This window comes from Maylandia zebra, linkage group LG9, assembly GCF_041146795.1.
Source record: "Maylandia zebra isolate NMK-2024a linkage group LG9, Mzebra_GT3a, whole genome shotgun sequence".
NCBI lineage: Eukaryota > Metazoa > Chordata > Actinopteri > Cichliformes > Cichlidae > Maylandia > Maylandia zebra.
In genome coordinates this window covers 7,625,327-7,648,489 of record NC_135175.1, presented here as the reverse complement: position 1 = coordinate 7,648,489, position 23,163 = coordinate 7,625,327, and the positions used below count along the sequence as shown (strand labels likewise).

At 39.6% G+C, this 23,163-nt stretch overlaps 1 protein-coding gene across 2 annotated transcripts; it reads left to right on the top strand.

Annotated features, from left to right (window-relative positions):
* Positions 1-12: 12 nt before the first annotated feature.
* Positions 13-19,490, top strand: LOC105940685 (outer dynein arm-docking complex subunit 2). Of its 2 annotated transcripts, none has more exons than XM_024800932.2 (22): positions 13-125; positions 734-981; positions 1,244-1,401; positions 1,752-1,956; positions 2,093-2,199; positions 3,844-3,980; positions 4,346-4,459; positions 6,532-6,659; positions 7,128-7,259; positions 7,404-7,535; positions 7,663-7,816; positions 8,222-8,368; positions 8,709-8,918; positions 9,807-10,040; positions 12,036-12,146; positions 12,258-12,412; positions 15,303-15,483; positions 15,576-15,637; positions 16,276-16,390; positions 17,882-18,070; positions 18,280-18,501; positions 19,123-19,490. In XM_024800932.2, the coding sequence occupies exons 2-22, from the start codon at positions 758-760 to the stop codon at positions 19,246-19,248; spliced, it is 3,243 nt and encodes a 1,080-aa protein (XP_024656700.2). In that variant the 5' UTR covers positions 13-125; positions 734-757; the 3' UTR covers positions 19,249-19,490. The 2 variants fall into 2 exon arrangements, with proteins under 2 accessions (XP_024656700.2, XP_024656696.2); XM_024800928.2 differs by having other exon boundaries at positions 6,529-6,659.
* The last annotated feature ends 3,673 nt before the right edge of the window (positions 19,491-23,163 follow it).

Genomic DNA, 23,163 nt, shown 5'->3' with positions numbered 1-23,163 from the left:
TTACCAGTGTCATGGCAACAAAAGTGGGAGGGGCACTTACTAGAGCCGATAGTGGTCTTGTTTCTATGGACACTGTGGTTGACTAGCTACCAGTAAAGGTGTTGTAAAGCAAGTTAAAATACACGGTAAGTTTGTACTAATACAGGTAAAAAACAGATAGTCATAACTTCATGACAGACAGCGGAAGAGACTTGCTTCATGGTGAATTAATGAGGAATACCTCGGTGTGGTTTCAGTTGTTGTATCTAATATTAGCTGAAGACCATCGGCTTTTCTAATAACGGGACTCTGTAGCATAAAAATACGCTTAACTGTAGTCACTCCTGTCCCAAGAAAGTGTGCTGGTGCTCTTCACAGTCTCGTTAACGCCGTTATTATAATACATTACTTGTTTATTTTTGCATTGCTGTCCTCTAGCGAGTTTTGATTGTTGGATATGTCTTTCTTTTGTTAAAGTTCTGCAGCTAACACAGACGTAAGGGTCTGGCTCTCTAGATTGTATTTAGCTATAATAATGATGGGAGGAGGGAGGGGATTATATAGTGTATATAGTACATGCCATTTATTTGAATGACCCACTATGGCCATCATGATACCAGTGCAAGCATCTGTCTTCTTTTTTTTTAAATTATCCATGAATCCATCCAGAAATATTTATTTATTTCCTGTCATATCCAACAAGCAAACCAAGACTTAAAAGGCTGTTTTAAATGGTTCCTTTGTTAATGTTAAGTTTTAGAGTATCCCAGACACAGCGATGGGGATATCATTGACCAGGGCTGCCCAATGGACCATGGTCAGCTCCAGTACTGCAAAGCTGGCATCCACACCAATGAATGAGTCCTTGTTGAAAGAAATCCTGCACTTTGTGGAGCACTTTAGTTCCCAACACCCACAGGAAGCTGAACATGTGTTTGAGGAGCCACTCCAGTGGAGTACCACTTTAGTGCCGTCTGATTTCAAAACAGACTACGACATCAGGTTGGTCTAATCATGAAGTGGGCAGCTGGCTGGCTCTCAGTATTATGTGTCTGTGCAGGATTTGCTGTCACCATGGTCTCCAAATGTTTTTACCTTAGACATACTCAAAGCTGCATGTGGACTGTAATTAATTTGTTTTTCAGCTTCAGTAAGATTGAGAACGTTCCACTGTATTTCATCAGAAGTACAAAAACAAAGACTCAGATCTCCATTAAGCATTTCAGGCAATTAAAGTTTCTTTTTTGTTTTATTTCCTACTCAGTGACTCAGATGTTCAGTCCCACGAAAGAGATAGTGAGGGCCATCCACTCCTGCAGCTCTCTCCACCGACTGTTTATGTACGCAGCTTCAGCCAGCTCTCTAAACTGCTTCATCTGGCAGATGATAAGAAGTTGGTGGAGGTTCGGGCATGTCTAGAAGGTAAATTTGAGTCCAATTTGCATCCTAAGCAGTCCAACCACCAGCATTCCTCCATAACCCACAGACTTAATGTGTTTGTCCTCCTTGTTACTGTGTACAGCCATCCAATTATGCCACCATTGGTAATTCTTTCTCTGAACTAATATATATTTCTTTAACAGATGGACACATGATGAATATAGTAATACTTATTTCATACTGCCAGTGGATTTGTTATGGAGAGATAATATTAGCTTAGTTTTGAAAAGAAACAAAGTACAGTCAAAGCCAGCTGTTTTTATAGTTCAGAATGAATCCAACTCATAGCATTTGAATTTGAATCGCTAAACCTCCCCTCTTTTGTTGTTCAGAAAACAAAGAGCCCCTGGTTAAGATTCTTGGTAGGAGCTTTTCCTCTGACCTGGCGATAGAAGCCCATGACGATGCAGTAAGTGTGGTAGACAGGACGAAGGAGGAAGGCTTATCTAAGGACTTGGAGGTCAAGGTCAAACTGTTTCAGTTGTTCCAAGACATGGACAAACAGATCCTTGACAAGCTTCTTAAAGACATATCAGAGTGAGTGCTCCACAATATTTCCATTTAGACATGTTCAAGCACATTTGAAACAGCCTATCTGATTGGACTAGGAAGCATATTGAAAAAAGTAACTACTAATGAATTATTGTTTTGTTTTCCTTAATATTCACAAAAGACAAGTAAGGCTGAACCCCAAAGCAGTGAAGAATGAAGTGGAAATCCTTCAAATGTTCTGCGGTGGAGGGGATAAAGGGCTGTTGAAGTCGCTGCGATACACATCAGGTTTGAATCAGTTCCACATTTTACTGGAATACGAGGAAAGCAGTCACTGTTAACTCTAATGCTGCATAAAAGCTGTGTTCTGCTGCTCTCAAAGACATGAGAGACAGATTCCAGTTTACAAAGTCATTTTTCAGCTCAGGTATTTTGCTTCATTGCATTGCATTTAGCAGCATGCACACATAATGACACATTTTATTCTATTCTACAGAAAAAGCAAACAAACAAAAAAAAACCATTCAAATCCGATTTATATTGCAAGTATAACTATAGACATCATAACCAATGATATCATGCTGCACTGTTAGATGTCAGTAGATTAGCTACTGTAGGAAACATCAAAAACATGAAATTTAGACTGTGCCCCATGATGGCTGCACCAGCTGGTGTGGTTCAACTACTGTTTGCGTAAAAAGAAAATTGTTACACACTATATTTTTACTTTAATTCAAAACAATTTATATAGTGCCAAATCACAACCATCACCTTTATTTTGTAAGCTAAGCACCTAAAATAATACAGAGAAAACCTCAACAATCAGACAGCCCCTCTATGAGCAAGACAGCAGAGAAATTTAAGTGTTGTAATATATTAATATTTCATACTTTAAGGCTGCCTGTTTGTTTAAGGGAGATGAACAACACATTATAATTTTGCATAATTATATCACAGATGATAGACTAAATAAATAGATTTTAGGTAGATGCTTGTGCATTCTTAAAGTCCCTTCACCTAATTTATTTAAAAGTATTTTATAGCATATAACACCTTTAACTCCAGAAAATCATAAATCAAAATATGGATATTACCTGTCCACAGATTCATGGTGACATAGCTGCTCTTTTAACTGTTTGGTATCTTCGCTTTGTTTGGTTGTTGTTGAAATGGTTTACATGATTTTCTGGCTGAGATTCGGAGGTTTCTATGGACACTACTCACGTCGGCACTTATATTTCTGACCTCTTGTTATAACCGATTAAACGCGATCTCCTCCCTTTTGCCCCCATTTTTCTGGGCATGGGTGCTTAAAAAAAACAAACATCTGTCTCCTATTTTTGTGTCACATAGGAAAGAAGCATCAATACCTGATAAGAGACTTATTAATTTGGCCTTGCTGTGTATTATTGTGGTGTTTGGTGCAGTTTTCTTGTTTTGTGGGGTTGTTGTTTTTTTCAAGTGGAGATGAATATCTCTAACAAGTTCATTTGTTCACATTTGCATATCTTAATTTTTAAGAGAAATGTGTTTGAGTTTGTATACTATATGCATATAAGGCAACCATTTCCTTTTTCAGTATTTTTGTGTGGTGCATTTTTCTCTGTTTTAACAAGAGGCACAAAGTACATTTAAGTCGACCTAAGATGGTTTGTTTTAATTTTTACATGGTCTTACTGAGGTGATGCAAAGTGAAACAGGCATTCTTTTTTTTTGGTAATGTGCTGGAAAAGCTTGAAAATGGACCTTGAAAGTGCTTGAATTTGATGCTCAAAAATGCGTATGAACCCTGGTTAGAACCCTAACTTGAGTTCAGGAGATGAGGCTTGAAGCTGAATTCTTTTTTTCTGTGAAATAAACTCGAAAATCAACGGACTGTACCTTTAACCATTTCCAAGGTTATTAAGTTGGCTTTCTTGTTTTTGTTTTCAGACTTTCAATTTTCAAATGGCTATCGTGCCCCCCTGTGGAGACAGGTGCAGGGTGACATTTGCTACCTTGTGATTGAGCCCTGTGACACTGAAACCCTCTACATTACCTGTAGCACTGCTGGGAGTTTTCTCAATGGGGTAAGACTAGAAGTGAAAGGTACGGAAGAGGATTAGGGCCACTGGAAAAAAAAAGTGGGCACGTCTTTTTTTTTCTTCTTTTCCTGAATTCTGAGAAAAAAGTCAGAATTCTAACTTTTTTCTCAGATTTTTTTTCCAGTGGTCCTAATCCTCTTCCGTAGAAAGGCAGTGTGGTCCACATTGTGATCTTTTATATTTCTATGTAAATATGACTTAAAACATAATCATTTCATTTTCACACAAGCTTTCAGATATGTTCTAACCTCAGCTCAACTGTAACTTTAACTAACAACAGCTGACATGTGAGCCACAATAAATTGTGGTTTTTGGAATAGAAAAAAAGTTAATTAACTTTGTTTTCACAGGGCATAAAACAGGAGGGGGAGGAGAATGGATATGAGCGAACAAGTGATGCTTATGAAGACCTGGTAACACTTCTGAAGAGCAGATCTCCACATTTTGCTGATAAAATAAACCAGGTAGAGTAGAATTATAGCAATTAACATAAACACATTAAGGTGTGTCTTTTTTTTTGCTGTGAATTGTAACTCTCTAAGCAAAAGTGTGTGGGTTCTCAAATGCCTCTTTGTCTTATGAACCTTCTCTCTAATCCTGTGATTTTATGACTGATGCTGTGTGATTCATATCTGTACACAGAGTTGGGATTCTGTAATCCAGGCTAAAAAATTTCGTTAGAGACCAAACAGACAGCAAAGCAGGGTATGCTTCTGGACATGACTTCAATGACTGAGCAGTTGTTAGTATATGAACCTGCAGTGTCCCTGTTTTTTTAACTTTTTATCAGACTTTGCTAATCAGTCAATAGTCTGCACCAACTCCCAGTTTATATTAGCATGTTGTACTACTCTCAGCCATTTAAGCTGAGTGAATGAATGTGAATTTTTTGCAATAGTGCAATACTATACATCTGTATATATGCCCAGATATACTGATGATAAGTGGACTACTGGAACTACTACTTGTCCATGTATGCCTTATACATGGACAAGGACTGACAACACAGAATTGATGGATGCTACTATTCCAGCCAATGCAGTAAGAGATCAGTTATCTTTAACACATGTGGGAACTATGGATGAACACAAAAGCCAACATCCACACTGCCCAAGAAGCACCTGGCAGCTCACTGCAATGACATCAATAAAAGATGAAGCTGGAGTTTAAGAGGCTATTGCACAGTGGAAACAGTAGTGAGCAATATGGACATAATGAACCAACTGTAGTAAAAGAGACCAGCAGAATTGAACTAGTTGATACCCAGCTGCCTACAGGGACAGAAGGATCTAATCTTTATCAGAGGAAAAAGATTGTGCCCAACCTCAAGTAGCCACTCAACCAAGAGCAGGAGTCCCCGGCTCACTGGCAAAATCCCATCAGTGAGGGAACATTACATCACCAGGATCATTAGCGAGGATATCAAGATGTCATTCAGACTGGGAACGTGTAGGCGAATAGCTGCAAAGAGAGGGAAGGTGATCCAAACTTGCTAGAAGATAGAATATCAGATAAAAAGTGCAGCTGCAAGTACCTTCTTATCCCACAGGCCAGTGGGAACTGAGGTGAAGTGAAGGCCTGCCATAGCCAAGTACCTCTAGAAGGTAAAAAAGGTTCTGAAAAGCAAACTGAACAGCAGGAATAAGATCATATGCTGATAGGGCATATGTATTGATGGAATAATAAGCTGGCCACAGGAGGTGATAGGTGGCATTGATGCCAAGACATAAAAAACTCCTTACAGTGCATTGAGGTCTCCACCTGAAGTCCGTGAAACCAACCCCCCTCTCTCTCTCCCTGCTTTCCTGTCTTTCTTCACTGCATCTGTCCAAATAAAGGCTAAAAGCAAAAAAAGGACAGCACAGAGACATTGTGTATAGGAAACATCTGTGCCGCATATGGACTAGACGTCCCCAAGTATCAATGGGAGAAACCACCAAAGTTGGCTGAGAACAACAGGGCTAATTTCCTGTAGTACTTTTGAGTTCCAGGCAGACAAGTACGAATTTGTCCATTTCTCATATAGTAGAACTGGAGAAAGTTGGTTAGCCTAGTAAAGTCAAACTGTGGGTTTGTATATTGACATACGTTTCCAATAGCACTTTGTGTTTTATAAAACACAAGCCAATGAAAAAAGCAATTGGGCATGCTTGGCTCTAGCTAATGCACAAACACAGCCCAAATAAATAAGTCCATATATTGTTGAGTACGGGCTCTTATGTCAATTTTGTGTTTTTAATTATAACTTTTTACTCTTTCGTGGTTTTTATATGAGTCTTCCTTGAGTGGCATGACCAAGACTTTGTCAGACATAGAGTTGCAAAAATGGATGGAAAATACAGCACGCTGATTGACAAGAAGTCAAAGAAATGCTAATCAGCTTAATCAGAATAGCTTTTTTTATATAAGCAAGAATTTGAGAAATGTACAGTCAGACTACAAAGCACTTTACAGTCAAATTTCGCTTGTTTTGTTGCAAATTGGAAGAGGTATTTACACTCATTCTTCAACTTCTCGCTTTCCCCCTTACCAGCAGGCTTCTGCAGTTCAAGAACTATCAACAAAAAAGGAAAAGACTGTGAATGAGCAACTACAGCTTGAGCTGCACACAACACGTAGGAACATATATGAACCAAGACCAAGTGGTATCTTGTCTACATGTGGGTATGTGATGATTCCTCACTTAAGAATTCTTCTGAATATTCATTGCATTGCAGGTATTCTTCTTGAAGAGCAGATGAACTTTGATGACCATGATGCCAAGTCTTTAATGCATGTGTTTAGTGTATCTGCTAAGATGTTATAAAAACATCGTTATATGGTTTAGAAATTCAAGGGAAACCCTCTTTGCTCTCTGCTAAACACAAAACTTAGGAATAAGTATGAGAAAAGAATCCCCAAAAGATCTATCAAATTTGGTCTTTGATTGATAAATAGATCTAGCAAGGGCTGAGCTGTTGCAGCTTTACCTCAGGATATTTGTACCCATCTGAGGAGAAACTGGTCTTTTTAATCTTAATTGCTTAAAAAATGCTGAACCCTGTCCTGAATTGTTAAATAATGATTATGCCAGAAAAATGACCATCTCAAAATAGAAGTAGGTATAATGAGTCTTATTTCACATCATTACAGTAAAACAGAGGAAAATAAAGGCCATAAGAGTTCTGAAGAGGAGGAAAAAAGTCTTAGACAAGGAGCCAAGAGCAAAATAAAAGCAGAATTCTCTGCATCTTCTTCACCTGGACACATGTCCTCCCAAAAACGGTAAGATCTCTTTTGTCAAAACCTACAAGGGTTCCTTCTTGCACTGCAGCTGGGCTAAATTAAACTAAGCAGAGGTTAAAAGTGCAAGGGATCTGATTGTAGCCATGAAGCAGCTATAATGACTCTTATTTCACCTCATTATAGTAAAACAGAGGAAAATAAACCCCTTAAGAGTTCTGAAGATGAGCACAAAAATCTAAGACAAAGAGCCAAGAGCAAGACGAAAGCAGAATTATCTGCATCTTTTTCACCTGGACACGTGTCTTCCCAGAAACTGTAAGTTTTCCTTTTAAGAGTTTCCTCTAGATCTGCAATTGGGGTAAATTCAACCAAGACGTTAGACATATAGGGTTTTGATTGTATGTCTAATTAAAAAGGCAGAAGTTGCTCTTGTGTATTTTAGGAAGACATCAGCAGGAGCCCTGCCAGGGGAACTTTTCAGTGAGAGCTCCACTGAGAGTGAAGAGGAAGAGGAGCAGCCATATCGCCATCCAGAGACTAACACAGACCTGCCCTCTGAATACTGGCAAATCCAGAAACTGGTTAAGTATCTCAAGGTATGATAAGTTCACTCTGCACAACAGAAGCAAACTCAGGTTTCACAAAAACCTCTTTGTGTGTGTGTGTGTGTGTGTCTGGACGCCACACAGCACAGTTATTTATAGTTTGCCCAGTAGTCATTTTATAATATCATTACCATTAGATGCTGAAACCTACCATGAGCCAAACTGAACACCAGGAATTCAGCAAATCATTTTTTTTCTATCAGTGTTAACCAGCACAACGCTAAACACTTAAAGTACAAGGCTGTGGCATCAATGAAACAGCTCCAGCATGTGTAGCATTATGAAAAAAAACAACAGAGTAAGAGGGAAGAGCAGTATAAGAGAATGGAGAATTCTTAATGTTATTTCCTCCTCTCCTACTTTTTAATTCATTTGTGTTTGAAATTATTGTTTCAGGATGGTGACCAGATAGTCACTGTTGACACTCTTTGTGCCATGATGGACTTTAATTTGATGCAGGAGTCATGCCAAATGGCTATCCAGGACACAGGTGGCCTTAAAGTCCTCCTTAACTTGCTGGATACAGATGAACACAAATGCAAAGTGAGTTGCCATGACAAAGTTGGACCTGCATGGCCTGCTGGCATGAACAGAGCTGGCCATGTGTGCCAGCCTGTGTTTTAGTTTCAGAAACATGAGTGCAAGGTAGAAAGCATGCTGTTTAAAAAATGGGGTAGCAATTATTCTATAGCATTCCTAATGAGATGTGTGGGTTGGTGCTTTTCAACTGGGTTGTACTGCAACATTTTATCTACTTTTAGTGGAAAGTTTTGCTACTTTTTTGGCTACTAGAGACCTCTTGTAGGCATAAGTTTCTTTATCATAAAACAAACATAATTTTTAACTGGTTATATTTAATATTAATGTGTGTTCTTGTGATTAGATCGGATCTCTAAAAATACTGAGAACCATCAGCCACAACTCGCAAATCCGTCGGGTTATTGTTGACATGAAAGGCGTGCAGAGCATAGTGAAGATCCTGGACTCACCAGTCAAGGAACTGAAGGCCTTAGCTGCCGAGACCATCGCTAACGTGGCCAAGTTCCGCAGAGCAAGAAGAAATGTCAGGTTATATGGTGGTATCAATAAACTGGTGAGTGTAAGCAGAGTAAAATGCAAGTTCAGAGTGTGACATGGCTCAAGCTCTACAATCCCATGGTGAGGAATGCAGCAGGAAAAAACACTGCAGATTTGAGCCTGATCTTTCTGTACTGGTAATAACGAAAAATGTCCAACAGTGGCAGATTTTCCTTGAAAACACAGGTCAGCTTATTTATGATGTAGTATTTCTTTGTAATAACCTCAGAAAACCTGAAAACTTTGAGAAAAATTCTGTTTTATTCTGATGAAATCCATATATTAACATAGTTCAAAGGTTTTTTTTTGTTGTTTTGGCTTCCTTGAAGTAAAGAATTATGTTCCCTTTTCACACAATAGATGCCTGATAGTGGTCATCAGTTTTTTTTTTAAATTAGAAAGTGGGTGCTGGGTACCAGATAGAATGTCTCCTACATCCTCTGACCTGCATTTGTGATTATTGATGGAGGGATCTTTGACTGGACTGCCTTCCTAATTTAGCCACCATGTCTTGTTTATTTTGTTCAGCTCCAAATCAAATGAACACAGAATGATGGCTTTAAATGGTCACACTGGGCTTTTCAGCATCAACATCTATCCTGACAGTTTTCCACTCCTAACTTCTCTGTTGTTTTAATTCTCCCTGAATGAAATGTTCTAGTAACAGAACTTTAATCCCACCCATCATGACCAAAAATGAGCTATTTCCATCTGGAACCATCAATTATTACCCAAATCTAGCAAATAAATTTTTTGAGTTTAGTTCTTGAATTTGTGTTAGGCTCACAGATCTTATATGTAGAGAATATCAGATTAAATACAGAGTGTGTTTGCTTGTCTGCACACAGCTTCATCTGTGTGTTTATATACATGTAAGTTTTGGGGTGTCTATATCTCCAATCAGGTAAAGCTGCTGGACTGCCTTCCTAATTTCGCCAGCCTTACTCCCAGCCAGGAGGAGGATATAGAGGTGGCCTGTTGTGGGGCTTTAGCATTATGGAGCTGCAGCAGGAGCACCAAGAACAAGAAGGCCATTCGGAAGGCTGGGGGTATCCCTCTGCTGGGACGCCTGCTCAAGTCTCCACTTCAGAAAATGCTTATTCCAGTGGTTGGCACCCTACAGGAATGTGCTTCAGAGGTGAGAGGGGCCTAGGATTGACAACAAGTCGTCAAATTAAAACATCTATTCAAAGTGTTAAAACAAATACTGCAAATCATTTTTATTAAATGACAATGCCAGTAATTTCCCTTTCTTTTTTATTGTAAATACATTTATAGAACTGATAATAGTTTTGCATTTTCTAATTAGTTTTTATTTTTATTTCATTTTAACTTTAAAAAAAATTAAAATTTAGTTTCAGAGTTAACTTTCTTATTTACATTTTCTTTGTTGTTGTTTTAAAATGTTTAGTTTTTAGTTTCTGCTGGTTTTCTACTAGTTTCAAAGCTTGTGACCATAGGTGAGGGTAGGGACGTAAATAGACCGGTAAATCGACAGCTTTGCTTTCACATTTAGCTTTCTCTTGACCACGACGGACGAGTACAGCAGCCGCAATCTATTTGTCAATCTTCTGCCCCTGTCTTCCCTCAATCAAGGGAACAAGAATCCCTCCACTTGGGACAGCAACGAGCCCCTTATCTGGAGGGGTCAAAATATTTACCCTATTTCTGCTGATGGCCATGGCCTTAGACGTGTAGGAGTTAATTCTCATATTCACTGGTTCATGCTCGACTGTGAATTGCTCCAGTGTGAGCTGGAGACCACCGCCTGCAGCCAACAAGACCACATGAGATACTGGGTGCCACGAACCGTAACTTTCCGATGCTTGGTTGTTCATACAAATTCTGTGCTTAAAGGTTATGAACAAAATGTGTGACATAGGAGAGCACTGGATGAGCACAAAACAATTCTGACTTATTGTCATTCTTTCCTTAACTCTCCCCACAAAGTTGGAAGCATGAACTTGTCAGAAATGCTTTGGTATGCTGAAAATTTTTTAATTCCTTCTACTGGAACTAAGGGGCAAAGCCCAAGTCCTGAAAAACAACCACACACCATAATCCCCCATCCACCAAACTTTACACTTGGCACAGTGCAGTTAGTCAAGTATCACTCCAACCACCAAACCAGACTCTTCCAGCCAGAGAAGCATGATTTTTCACTCCAGGCATGCTTTACAACATGGCATCCAACACTTTGCATTGCACTTATAGATGTAAGGCTTAATTGGAGCTCCTCGGCCATGGAAAACAAATCCATGAAGCTCTCTATGCACTGTTCTTGAGCTAATACCACTAATAGTTGACTGTCGGCTGTCTAGTAGCTAGGAAGTATTCATGGCTGGACTTGTTGCACAGGTGGCATCCTATCACAGTGCAACGCTGGAATTCACTGAGCTCCTGAGAGCAACCCATTCTTTCTTTCTAATGTTTATAGAAACAGTGTGCATTCCTAAGTGCTTGATTTTATATACCTGTGACCACAGAAGTGATTGGAACACCTACATTCAGTGATTTGGATAGATGAGTGAATACATTTGGCAATATAGTGCAGGTCCAATAACAGAACACCATTTGGTTTTACTATTGTTGCCTATATGAGTGTGGAAGTCTCCTAGTAGGAAAACAGAGGCTCCAGACAGAGCACTGTCGAGCACACCACCCAGCAACTCCAAGAAGGGTGGATACTATGGGTACACTGGGTACTCCAAGCGCAAACAACATCCAGGACCTATTCCCTGGCTTGCAGGTGCAGGGATCAAACGCTCTTGTCCACTGATTAAAACTCTAATTCAAGGATGCCCACCGCAGCCCACCACCTCCCATTGAAGGCAACTCTAGACTAGAACAGAGTCCAGTCCTTCTCTAGGAGACTGGTTCCATAGCTCAAGCCATGTGTTGAGGTGAGGCTATATCTAGCCAGTATCTCTCAACCTCACACACTAGTTCAGGCTCCTTCCCCACTAGAGAGGAGACTGGGAGGCTGGGACTCAGTCGCCAGCCTCAATAGCCACCAATTGGTCCTCCATGGCCTTCACTCTTGGCTGCTGCCTGAGACACACTGAGCCTAACCCTACAGCACCTCATGGTTCATTCATGGTTATGTGATCTGTTTATTCTTGTGTCACTACAGGAGAGCTACAGGAATGACATTCAGACTTTAGGCATGATCAAAGATTTGGTCAGAAACCTAAGCAGTGACAACGATGAGCTACAAATGCACTGTGCCAGTGCTATCTTTAAGGTACCGTGTTTCTTGTCTGTGTCTTGGATCCATTGGAGAATAAAGGATTTGGACTAAAAGAGTTCTATACAGTGTTAACATAGCTCTCACTTCTTTCTTTTTGCTCTGCAGTGTGCAGAGGATAAGCAAACCCGTGACCTGGTGCGCAAGTATAAAGGTCTGCAGCCACTGGTCTCACTGCTGCATAAAGCAGACAACAAGCAACTTCTGGCTGCTGCTACCGGAGCAATATGGAAATGTTCCATAAGCCAGGAGAATGTAACTAAGTATGAATACCTCAGACAGCACAGCGGTACCACTCATTAACACACACAGATTTTAAAAGAGAATATAAAAGAGACACAAAGAACAATGTATTCATAACTTTTTAGTGTTCGTTATTAGATGTAACAGATTAGTATGACTTTGACAAATCTCTTGATGAAATAGTTTGATAGCAGTAAAACACTGAATCGTCCACATATGCCCATGCCTTTCGAACATATGTTTGCCAGAATGATGCAGTCTGTGAACACATGAGTAGCAGCGGTGGATATAGAACGCATCCTGCCGACTTCTGTGCATGAGGGACATTATACCATCACCACATGTTATTTTTATAGATTTCAGTTTTTTCCACAGCTAAACAAAAGGATCAGCGTGGATGCTGATTGCATAGACGTCAGGATGTGTTGGTTATTCCCTTCAGTTTAGCAAATGAACTCATAAGCTAGTCTGTTGTAATAATTGTTATGATTTAAAAAAAAAAAGTACTATATGAAGTTGAAAGCTTTTTCCTGAGGTGAGAAAATGCATTTTTTCTTATGTGTAGTTCAGATTTTAGTGGAATTCTAAAAATAATTAGAAAAAGGGTTCAGTAGCACTCACAAGGCTTTCTGCACTTCATATATCATAACTGACACAATGAAAGCTTAACTGGCCATGACTAATTTAGCAGCTTAAAACACTTGTTGTCAGTACAGGGTCTCTGCCTCACTTAATGAATTGTCACACTATAAAACAGTTATCCAGCTACCGATAATGATAATAATAATAACAGAAGAAGCGCTCAGACAGTGCAAACCTCAGCCAAGGCAGCTCACTCTCTGGGCTGTATTTACTTTCAAGGAAACAGTATTGTATTTTGTTCCTATCGTTTTCTTTGTTCTTTGAAAGTGAGGTCAGAGGTCAAATGTTACATGATATTTGGATGAAAACTATAAAGTAATATTTAGAATTCCCATATGCCAGTATCACTTCCTAAATGTTTCCACTACAAACAATGGCAGTAGAATTTTAAGCAGTTTACGACATAAAAGACATTTTATGAACATTTGACCATGAAAGAGAGGTGAGAGGTCCAAAGTAATGTGATATTTAGAATCTCTTATATGCTGTTATCATACAAACAATGGCAGTAACAAACATAGTTTTAAATAGGTCTTTGTACGGTACTTTCTCTATGTTGACAATACACTCTACACTTGAAGCTATTTACCAATTTTTGACCAATTAATTATCAACTCAACCTTTGAGACCTCGGAGGATGTTAGCCAAACTTTAATGGATAGTAAACATGACCCCACTCTACAGCCTTAGACATTTTTATAAGGATTATAAAAACAATTTTAGTGTTTACAGAAAGAATGACATGCATGCATGCACACACGCACAAACACTTTCACGTACATAACCTCCATGGGAGAAGAAATGATGCCATTAATCTTATGTAAAGCACATTTAGTGACACTACAAAGACTAAAAAACACTTTGGTTGTCCTCACTCTAACTTTAACTTATCACAAAGGTTGACAGCGTTCTCTCATTTTGTGGTTTGGTTTCCGTGTGTTGTGTTATGTTGTGTTTTTTGGATGACATGCACAGCTGGATATGAATGAAGGTGAAATTGGCCGCCTCTTCGGGAGGAAACCAGCATGATGTACAGCAAATGTTTTTAATTCCCACTTGAATGTGTAAGTGGATCTGTTTTTTCGAACTCTCTCAGGCTTATCACTTAACCTTCTAGGACCTGGCGTCCACATATGTGGACATCACATTTTGGGTTATTTAGACCAAAATACTCAATTTTGCTCGACAAGGGCCTGATATCCACTTACAAGGACATTATACTGCTACTGTTCTATCAAAATTTTTAACGAATATCCTCATATGTGGCTCTTATTTTTCTTAAAAACAAAAATAAGGCCCCAATGTGACCAAATATCAAAGAGAAATGAAAAATGCATGCCGTAGAGGAGTGCGGGTCTTAGGAGGTTGAAATGTCTAGGTCAGGCAAAAGTTTGGAATGAAGCGACAGAGCCATTACTGTCAAAAAGGAAAGGCTGTTAATGGTAACAGGGTTTTAGGGGCATGTGCTCATTTCAGAATCAGTCACAGGCTGAGTGGCGTACTGAAATGACAATCATTTTTGAATATGTTTTGTTACAGGAGTATTGAGAGGGAAGTCGACTTTCTTCTCTTTTCCGTCATTAAGTTCATGGTCAAATGAGACCCTGTGGCCCACTGCAAACAACAGGATGTTTTTTTCTTTTCTGTGACTGATGATTTACATGGTCTGGACAGCAGCACATATTAGCCATTTTCTTGATTAATGATAATACAGACATTGATTCCATGGTGCAGTTAAAAGGCAAAACTGGAGCCACACAGTGTGCTGGCTGTTGACATTTTACATTTATTTTTGACTTGGTTTTCTTCCCATTGTAGATATGCATGTGTTTTCCTAGTATTTCATGCTGGATTTAGTCAGAAACGGCATGAAAGGAGAAGGGGAGTAGAGGTGGGTTGCAGTGTGGCTTGCAGATGCAACTAAGTCAATGCTAAGTTTGAGTAGTATGCCCTGCATGGGGTTCTAGACATAGTGATAGTCATCAGTCTGTTGTTCAAACCACTTCACACCGTGGTCCAGACATGGTTCAGACTAGTGAATGGATTAAAAAGTGAGATAAGAAGTACTTTATTCATCCCCTGACTTTCCACCTATGTATTTTTTTGCTGCCAATGGTAGCACAAATGTTTACAGTTCCCAGTCTAGCACAACCTGGTAAACACTACTAAACTCTTAGTGTTGTTTTACATTCTTTGGTTAATATAATTAATTGCTAAATTATTCTAAGTGATATCATACAACCCCAGTTTTGTCTTCTTTCCTTAAAGGTTTCAAGAGTACAAAGCCTTGGAGATCTTGGTGAATCTACTAACTGATCAACCCGAAGAAGTCTTGGTCAATGTAGTGGGAGCCCTGGGAGAATTTGCCCAGATACCTGCTAACAAGGCTGCCATCCGTGAGTTTGGAGGCATCAAACCACTAGTTAAGTTGCTCACAAGCCCAAACCAGGTATCTAGATTTTTTTTCTATTCTTGCATTAATGGTGATGCCATGTTTACAACTTGCTCCTTTACCGATTCATCTTCCTGTAATCTAACCAGGCGCTGCTTGTGAATGTTACCAAAGCAGTGGGTGCCTGTGCAACAAATAAGGATAACATGGTGTAAGTCTGTCTCTTTCTGTACATCACAAGTACAATTTACACAAGACAAACTGCCTGTTAAAATGTGATGTGTCTGACTCATATATTCATACACTCACATATTCTTGACAATACGGTCATACCGTTTTACAAAAGAATGACATCAAGTCAAGGATCTAAACACGGTATCATTAACTGGTCATGCATTGATGCTTCAAGAAATCTCCTGTTTTTTACATTTGTAATTATGCAGGTAGGTTACCCTGTTATCCCCGGCTTAATGACAGGTTTTAAAAGCTTTGTTTATTGTACCTGCTGTGTTAAATGTGGTTGTGGTTTAATTCCCAGTGTTTTACTATCGGCCTGCAGTCACTGTTAGGAGGTGAGCTGGTCAGACTAACATACCTAAACCTAAATACAACTTAATGTCAGAATTCACGTTGTTAGTTATCTATTAGTGCTAACTAACAATAAACCCATTACATGTGTTTGGGATAAAAAGCCCAATAAAAAATTGTTAGTATGATAAAATATAGCCAGTTACTGTGGGGAGTTTCACACAGTGGGCAAAATGTGTTTACAATTGTTTATTTGTTTGTTCATTCCGTCTTTCATTCCCTCTTTTCTCACAACACTTCCATGTCTTTCTCTCTCTTCAGAATCATTGACCAGCTTGATGGAATCCGTCTGGTGTGGTCGCTGCTAAAAACCCCCAGTGCAGATGTTCAGTCTAGTGCTGCTTGGGCTCTTTGTGCATGCATTGAAAATGCAGAGGTATGTATTTCTTTAGTTGTCTGTGACTTAAAACTGGGTCTTTTGTGTCTCCTGTTTGTGTGAAGTGAAGCACATATTTATCCTGTAAACCAAAGAGTTCTGCAGTGTTTTTGCCAGACTGAGTAAATATCCTGTGGCATGGCTTCTGATTTCCCAGCTGAAAATCTTCTCTGAACATGCTACCAGCTCCAGAGGCACACAGTTGGGGTGGCTGTAGCTCAGAGGACAGAGCAACCATGCACAGAATAACATTATATTCATTTGTAACCGTGGTATGTTAAAAGCATAGAAAACATATAAACTTATGAAATGCTGTAAATTAAATATTGATGTACCCACTGTGTCCAAATCCAGTGGACTACCACCTTTAAACCTCTAGCTCAGCAGTTTGGACATTTTTGTGTTGTTATTGTGTGCCAATATTTGAACAAGGTTATGCTAAGTTGTGTGGTTAGCAAGGCCAATCCATATTTTGGACCAGTGTAGATTCCAGTTAAATTGAGCTTTAACACAGAAAATAATTTAAGCATCAGTTACTCGTGTTGTTTGTCAGAGTCCACTTCAGTGATTTGAAAGTTGATAGATCGATAGATCGATTTATAGATAGATAGATGATAGATAAAAATTAAAATTAAAAAGAAAAAAAATGTGGAGGAGTTCAAGTATCTCGGGGTCTTGTTCACGAGTGATGGGAGAAGGGAGCCGGAGATTGACAGACGGATTGGGGCTGCAGCTGCAGTAATGCAGACGCTGCACCGGTCCGTCGTGGTGAAGAGGGAGCTGAGTGTAAAGGCAAAGCTCTCAATTTACCGGTCGATCTACGCCCCTACCCTCACCTATGGCCACGAGCTGTGGGTAGTGACCGAAAGAACGAGATCGCGGATACAAGCGGCAGAAATGAGCTTCCTCCGAAGGGTGGCTGGCCTCTCCCTTAGAGATAGGGTGAGAAGTTCGGCCATCCGGGAGGGGCTCAGAGTGGAGCCGCTGCTCCACATCGAAAGGAGCCAGCTGAGGTGGTTCGGGCATCTGACAAGGATGCCTCCTGGGCGCTTCCTGAGTGAGGTGTTCCAGGCATGTCCCACCGGGAGGAGGCCCCGGGGCAGACCCAGGACACGCTGGAGAGATTATATCTCTCGGCTGGCCTGGGAACGCCTTGGTGTTCCCCCGGATAAGCTGGAGGAGGTGGCTGGGGAGAGGGAGGTCTGGGCCTCTTTGCTTAGGCTGCTGCCCCCACGACCCGGCCTCGGATAAAGCGGATGAAGATGGATGGATGGATGGATGGATGGATGGATGGATGGAAGAAAAAAAATGTAAATGCTTGCATTCTGTTTTTATTTACATTTTAAAAGGCATCCTGATATTTTCTGGAAACAGGGTCGGGCTTTGTTAGTACTTATTCACTGGATCCACTGGACTGGATTCTTAGGACTGCTCCCCTATTGATCATCTTCTGTGTTCATTTGCAGCTAATAACAGACTTTTTGACTCTAGGATGCAGGAGAAACTGCACGCTCGCTCATCGGTGGATTCCAACTGATTGTTAAATTGCTGAGCTCAACAAACAATGAGGTGCTGGCAAGTATTTGTGCTGCCATCTGCAAAATAGCCAAAGATGAGGAGAATCTGGCAATCCTCACTGATTTCGGGGTTGTCCCATCGCTGGCCAAGCTGACTAACACAGTAAGAACACCTCACAGCTGGAGAAAAACAACAGGGTTGTAGTGTTGTTGTCAGTATTCATATACCGTCTTTATGCTGAGTTTAGGTGCTCTTTAATCACTCACTGCTGTATGAATCCAGCTAATGAGGGGTGCATTAGTAGACACAACTTGTTCTGGGCAATGTAAAAAATGCTGTCTGGGATTCAGTAGCGTCTTATTTCTCTCCAGACTCATGACAGGCTCCGTCACCATCTTGCTGATGCCATCGCACAGTGCTGCATGTGGGGCAGCAATAGGGCATCATTTGGTGAGGCTGGAGCTGTGGCACCACTTGTGCGTAACCTTAAGTCGAAAGAAGGCTCGGTACAGCGGAGCACAGCCATGGCCCTGTATCAGCTGTCAAGGAATCCCAACAACTGTATTACCATGCATGAAAAAGAAGTAGTTCAGGTCAGTTACAGTGCTGTGGTACCTAGATATCTGACTCCAAAATTCAGTCACATTCAAACTGCTTTTTTGTTTCCTCCATTTAGACTTACATTTTTATTAGATTTTTTTTAACGGGTGGTAAGAATGTGCCAATTTAAGAAATACTTTTTAAATCTGTGTCTATGTTTGCCCTTATTAATGTACCAGTTAAGAGTTGCAACACTACTCCATAATGTATATTTGGATTTTAATCACATGAAACACAAATGTTTCACACACACTCCTCGACACTGAGCAGACTGCTTTTGTATTTTTCTACAAAATAATGTGGTTATAAGTAGAAGAACAGCAGTTTTTTAGATTTTAACCGGACTTATTCTGTAAGTTCACAGCTTTTTCATCCACAGGCTAGCTCACTTCATCTTCTGGTTTTTCTGGGAAAATCCTAGGAATGCCTTGCCTCTGCTTCTTTGCTAACCACACCGATGTGTGGACTGGTGTATTATAATGCATCTCATGCTTTGAAATGTGATGTGTTTCTGGTGTTTTAATTCAGTTTTGAGAAACACTCTTTAGTAAATGAGATTTGTTGGGAATACATTCTTCTGCTGGTTGTCAGCTCTGTCCTGTATACTTCCACAGCCACTGATCCACATGATGGGATCCGATGACGAGGAGCTTCAAGAAGCTGCTGCCGGCTGTGTGCGCAGCATCCGACTACTGTACATGGCTAACAGGAATGCTGAGTTATTCACTTTTAGAAACTGATCACAGCAACACCCCTGGATATGTAAGAGGATATGTACAAAAATGATCAGCGCAGTTATGTAATGTGTTACTTTAAAGAACTGTGTTTTTCCAGGCTTATCAAATTTCGTTTGGACCATTTAATTGTTAGAAAAAAAATTCCTACACTTTCTGCTCTAATAACGAAAGTGTTCACTGAACTGTCTGAACTGTCTTTCAGATATATTCTATCTGTTGGTTTCAAATAAACTGCTTTACCTTGATCGACGAGTGTATATTTGTTGGCTTTCTTGTTTCGATTTCAACAGGGAACTTTGATCCTGAGCTCCTACTTTACAGCTCAGGTGCCTACAACAGAGTATTAGGACCGATTTAAGAAAAAAATATCTTCATTTTGAGAAAAAAGTTGAAAGTTAAATGTGGATATTAAAGTTGTCATTTGAAGTCAAACAACTGCCACAGCTGCTTGACCCTCTACAAAATGCCTCGTATCGATGAGGTAGTGAAAACCTTGATCAGTCATCTTATTGTGTCTTGTGATATAGCATACATGCTCTTTACTGCATGAGGCTATAACAGTGATATCCTTGCATCTGTTCATTGCCAACCATTTCACTTTGTACAAATCCAGCCAACTCTTCAAGTTTGAACATAATCTGTACTCAGGTCTACTAATTTATAATTACTCAGGCTTCATTAATGACTAGTTATAATATTGCTTTGCAGTATTATGTTCCAAACGGAAGGACTAAATACCAGCCAAAGGGGGTTTTCACAAGCTGGCAACTCTGAGTAGTATTTCAGACTCAGGAGGGAGCCGGGACAAGGTAACTGCGCTCACACTGCAGCAGGAATGGAGCCACGTTACTGAGACTCAGGACAGGGATGATGTAGAGGACAAACACGTATACAACTTTGAACGAACTGGACCGAGTTTGCATGGCTCTTTATTCTCACCTGTAACCCCATATAGAAAACTAAATGTCATAAATGGTGACACAGGTTGGAACTTAAAAATACTGCTTGGGTGTTTAGTTTCTGTGCTTTTGTTGCACGGAATTAGCGCAATGTTAATGATGAAAGCTCAAAGGTGCTTCTCTTGTCAGGACAGATTTCAGTATTTAACTAGAAATTACAAGTTGAATAGAATAGAATTGAAGTTTACTGCATTGATGCGCACGAGTCACATAACATTTATTTAGCCACTGTACTCATAATTGATCTGCTGTCTGCACGCGTTCTTCACAGGGATGGCTGTGGCTCAAGTGGTAGAGCAGATCAGCTACTAATCGGAAGGTCGTTGGTTCGATCCTTGGCTTCCCCAGTCTGCATGGCGAGTATCCCTAGGCAAGATACTAACCCCAAATTGCCCTCCGATGTGAATGCAGGTTAGTTTGCACTTGTGTATAGAAGTGCTTGTGAATGAGCCATGTTGTATAGAGTGCTTTGAGTACTCCGGGAGAGTAGAAAAGCACTATATAAGAATCAGTGCATTTACCATTCACAGGTGAGACTGAGTCCTTTACAGCTCAGGAAAAGCAGACTTCGAGAAAGACTTTCATTTAAGGGCTCACATGATAATGAATTCATAGGAAATTCATATATTGTCATTTTTCATCTTGTGTAATTTCACTTTAGTGATCTTTTATGAGTTGATGTTGTAGCTCTACTCACCAGTCATAAATAGTGAGGAGGTAAAATTATTAACAAGATAATCGACCTCTGTTAGAGTAGCGTTCAAGTAGCTGCTCTGCTCTGTGTTGGTACAGGGCATTGACGATGATAACAGTGGGTGGATTATATCCTAAAAACGTAGTTACCGCACTTTTAGAATGACATCTACTGTGAAGAAATCTACTCCTCACTACTGTATCATCTGGACGTATCGTAGCGTACGTCCAGATGAACAGAATCAACTTATATTTGGACGACCTAAATCCATGACAGTCATTTTGGCAGTAATGCCATGACTGGAATATTAGCTTCTGTTTTTTGAATGCAAAAAAAGCATTTGAACTACAGACTGCATTTGTAGGTAAACAATACATTTTATATAGACTATATCGGTAATGTAACTTGCAATACAAAGTTATGGGAAGCTTAAACTTAGTTTCAGATTAATTAAATCAATGTTTAATGTCCTAACAGGTGATTCTTTGAGACCACAGATTTTCATTCATTCATTTTTCACAGTTTATTGTTGTGCTACGAGAAGTGATGAGTATACTTTTAATAATCCAGTAATTAATCACAGAGCTGGGAGATGAATTGAATTATGATTTAAATCACAATTCTGGCTTTTAACAACCAATTAAACAAGCTCATTGGGATAAAAACTCATTTGAATCATTCATCAGCTTGCGTTCCGTTAACTTTGAAGATCTCATTTGTTCATATTTTTTTTGCTTTGAATCAACATCTCCTCTTTCCTTTACAGGTATCTCTTTCACCTCTCCCTAAAAGCCAAAATTTGCTCTCAGTTTAGTTCAGGTTGAATAAGTGAACGTGCCTACAGAGCCGTCATGGTTCATTACTCAACCCTTTGGCCTGAGACATCGATCAGTGAAAACTGTGGGCCAATAAGGAGCGTCACATGCCTTCTGAAGGTGGGTGTCATGTTGAAAAGGAAGTGTATCCTGTTCAATGTCTATTTTAAAAATGTATTTATTTTAAATATATCTACATTTCAGAAAATCTCATCATTCGAAACTGAGTAAATCCAAAATGTTTCACTTAATCACTTTGTCAAAAGATTAAAATTTCTTGTATTTAATCTTCCAAAATTTGGTGCAGTTATATTCTTGTCTGGTAACAATAATAGACTCAGCTGGCTCTTTTCTTTTCTCTCCTTTAAAAAATGCTACATTGTCTTCTTCCACACATAAATCAATGTATGTTTTGAAATAAGTCAGATACAAAATATCACATTCTGCTTTATTAAACGGTATTCTGCCATGTTCAGATTTTTGAAAGGTTTAAAAATAGGTTACACGTTTAAATGAAACACGAAGTTGGTAAGAATGAATTTGTTCAACTCACAGACAATGAAATCAAACAGAAATCAGGGCATGAAATGTAAACATTTTTATTGACATTAACTTGAAGCGCTGAATTAGTTGTGTTTTCGGTTCAATTCAGTTCACTTCAATCTGTAAGGGAAAGTAAATGATGGTCTTTTCACACTGTAAGGTTTCCTTACAGTAATACACTGTAAGGAAACCTTACAATGTATTACTGTAAGGTTTGGTACCTTCCAGTGTTAAAAAGAAAACCCCAGCAGACACACCCCTCTGAGCAAGCACTCGGCGACAGTGGGGAGGAAAAACTTTCTTTTAAGAGAAAGAAACCTCCGACAGAACCAGGCTCAGTGAGGGGACGGCCATCTGTCGCGACCGGTCCGCGGAGTTTCATAAATGATCCAATTAATTAAAGAGCCATTATGATTTTAAAAATGGCTCCAATTAGTTTTTAAGAAATGTTTTCAGTTGATTTCCCTACATTACAGAAACCTTATTGTGTCTTTTGCTCCGGCAAAAAAAATTGCGTGCAGATGCTAAAAATTGGCGGATGGAACCCGGTTTCTTAGATAATTTTGCTATTTGGTTTTTGAACACGTCCACGATTGTTTCCTCAACTATTGGGTACTGTAACTGCATGAACAGGAGAACGTTCTCAGGCGTTTTATACTTTTTGCAAAGAGATTTGTAAACCAGCTTGCTGAGGTTTTTAAAGTTCTCCAATGGAACTTTAACACATTCTTCTTTGAGTTCTTTCCAGACTACAGTGGTAAATCTGTTTTGGATGGCTTCAATCATGTCTGGGGGCATGAAAATGCCTGCCTTATCAAAAGCACACCTAATCACGTCCCCATTACAGAGTTCCACAGAAAGTCTGTATTTTTCTTCTTTCTCACGTGATTCAACTTCACACGTGTCT

Coding starts and splice junctions, on each gene's coding strand:
- LOC105940685 (XM_024800928.2), top strand. CDS start 758: ATGGGGATATCATTGACCAGGGCTGCCCAATGGACCATGGTCAGCTCC. Junction 4,460..6,528: donor TTGCTGATAAAATAAACCAG/GTAGAGTAGAAT, acceptor CCCCCTTACCAG/CAGGCTTCTGCAGTTCAAGA. Junction 6,660..7,127: donor GGTATCTTGTCTACATGTGG/GTATGTGATGAT, acceptor ACATCATTACAG/TAAAACAGAGGAAAATAAAG.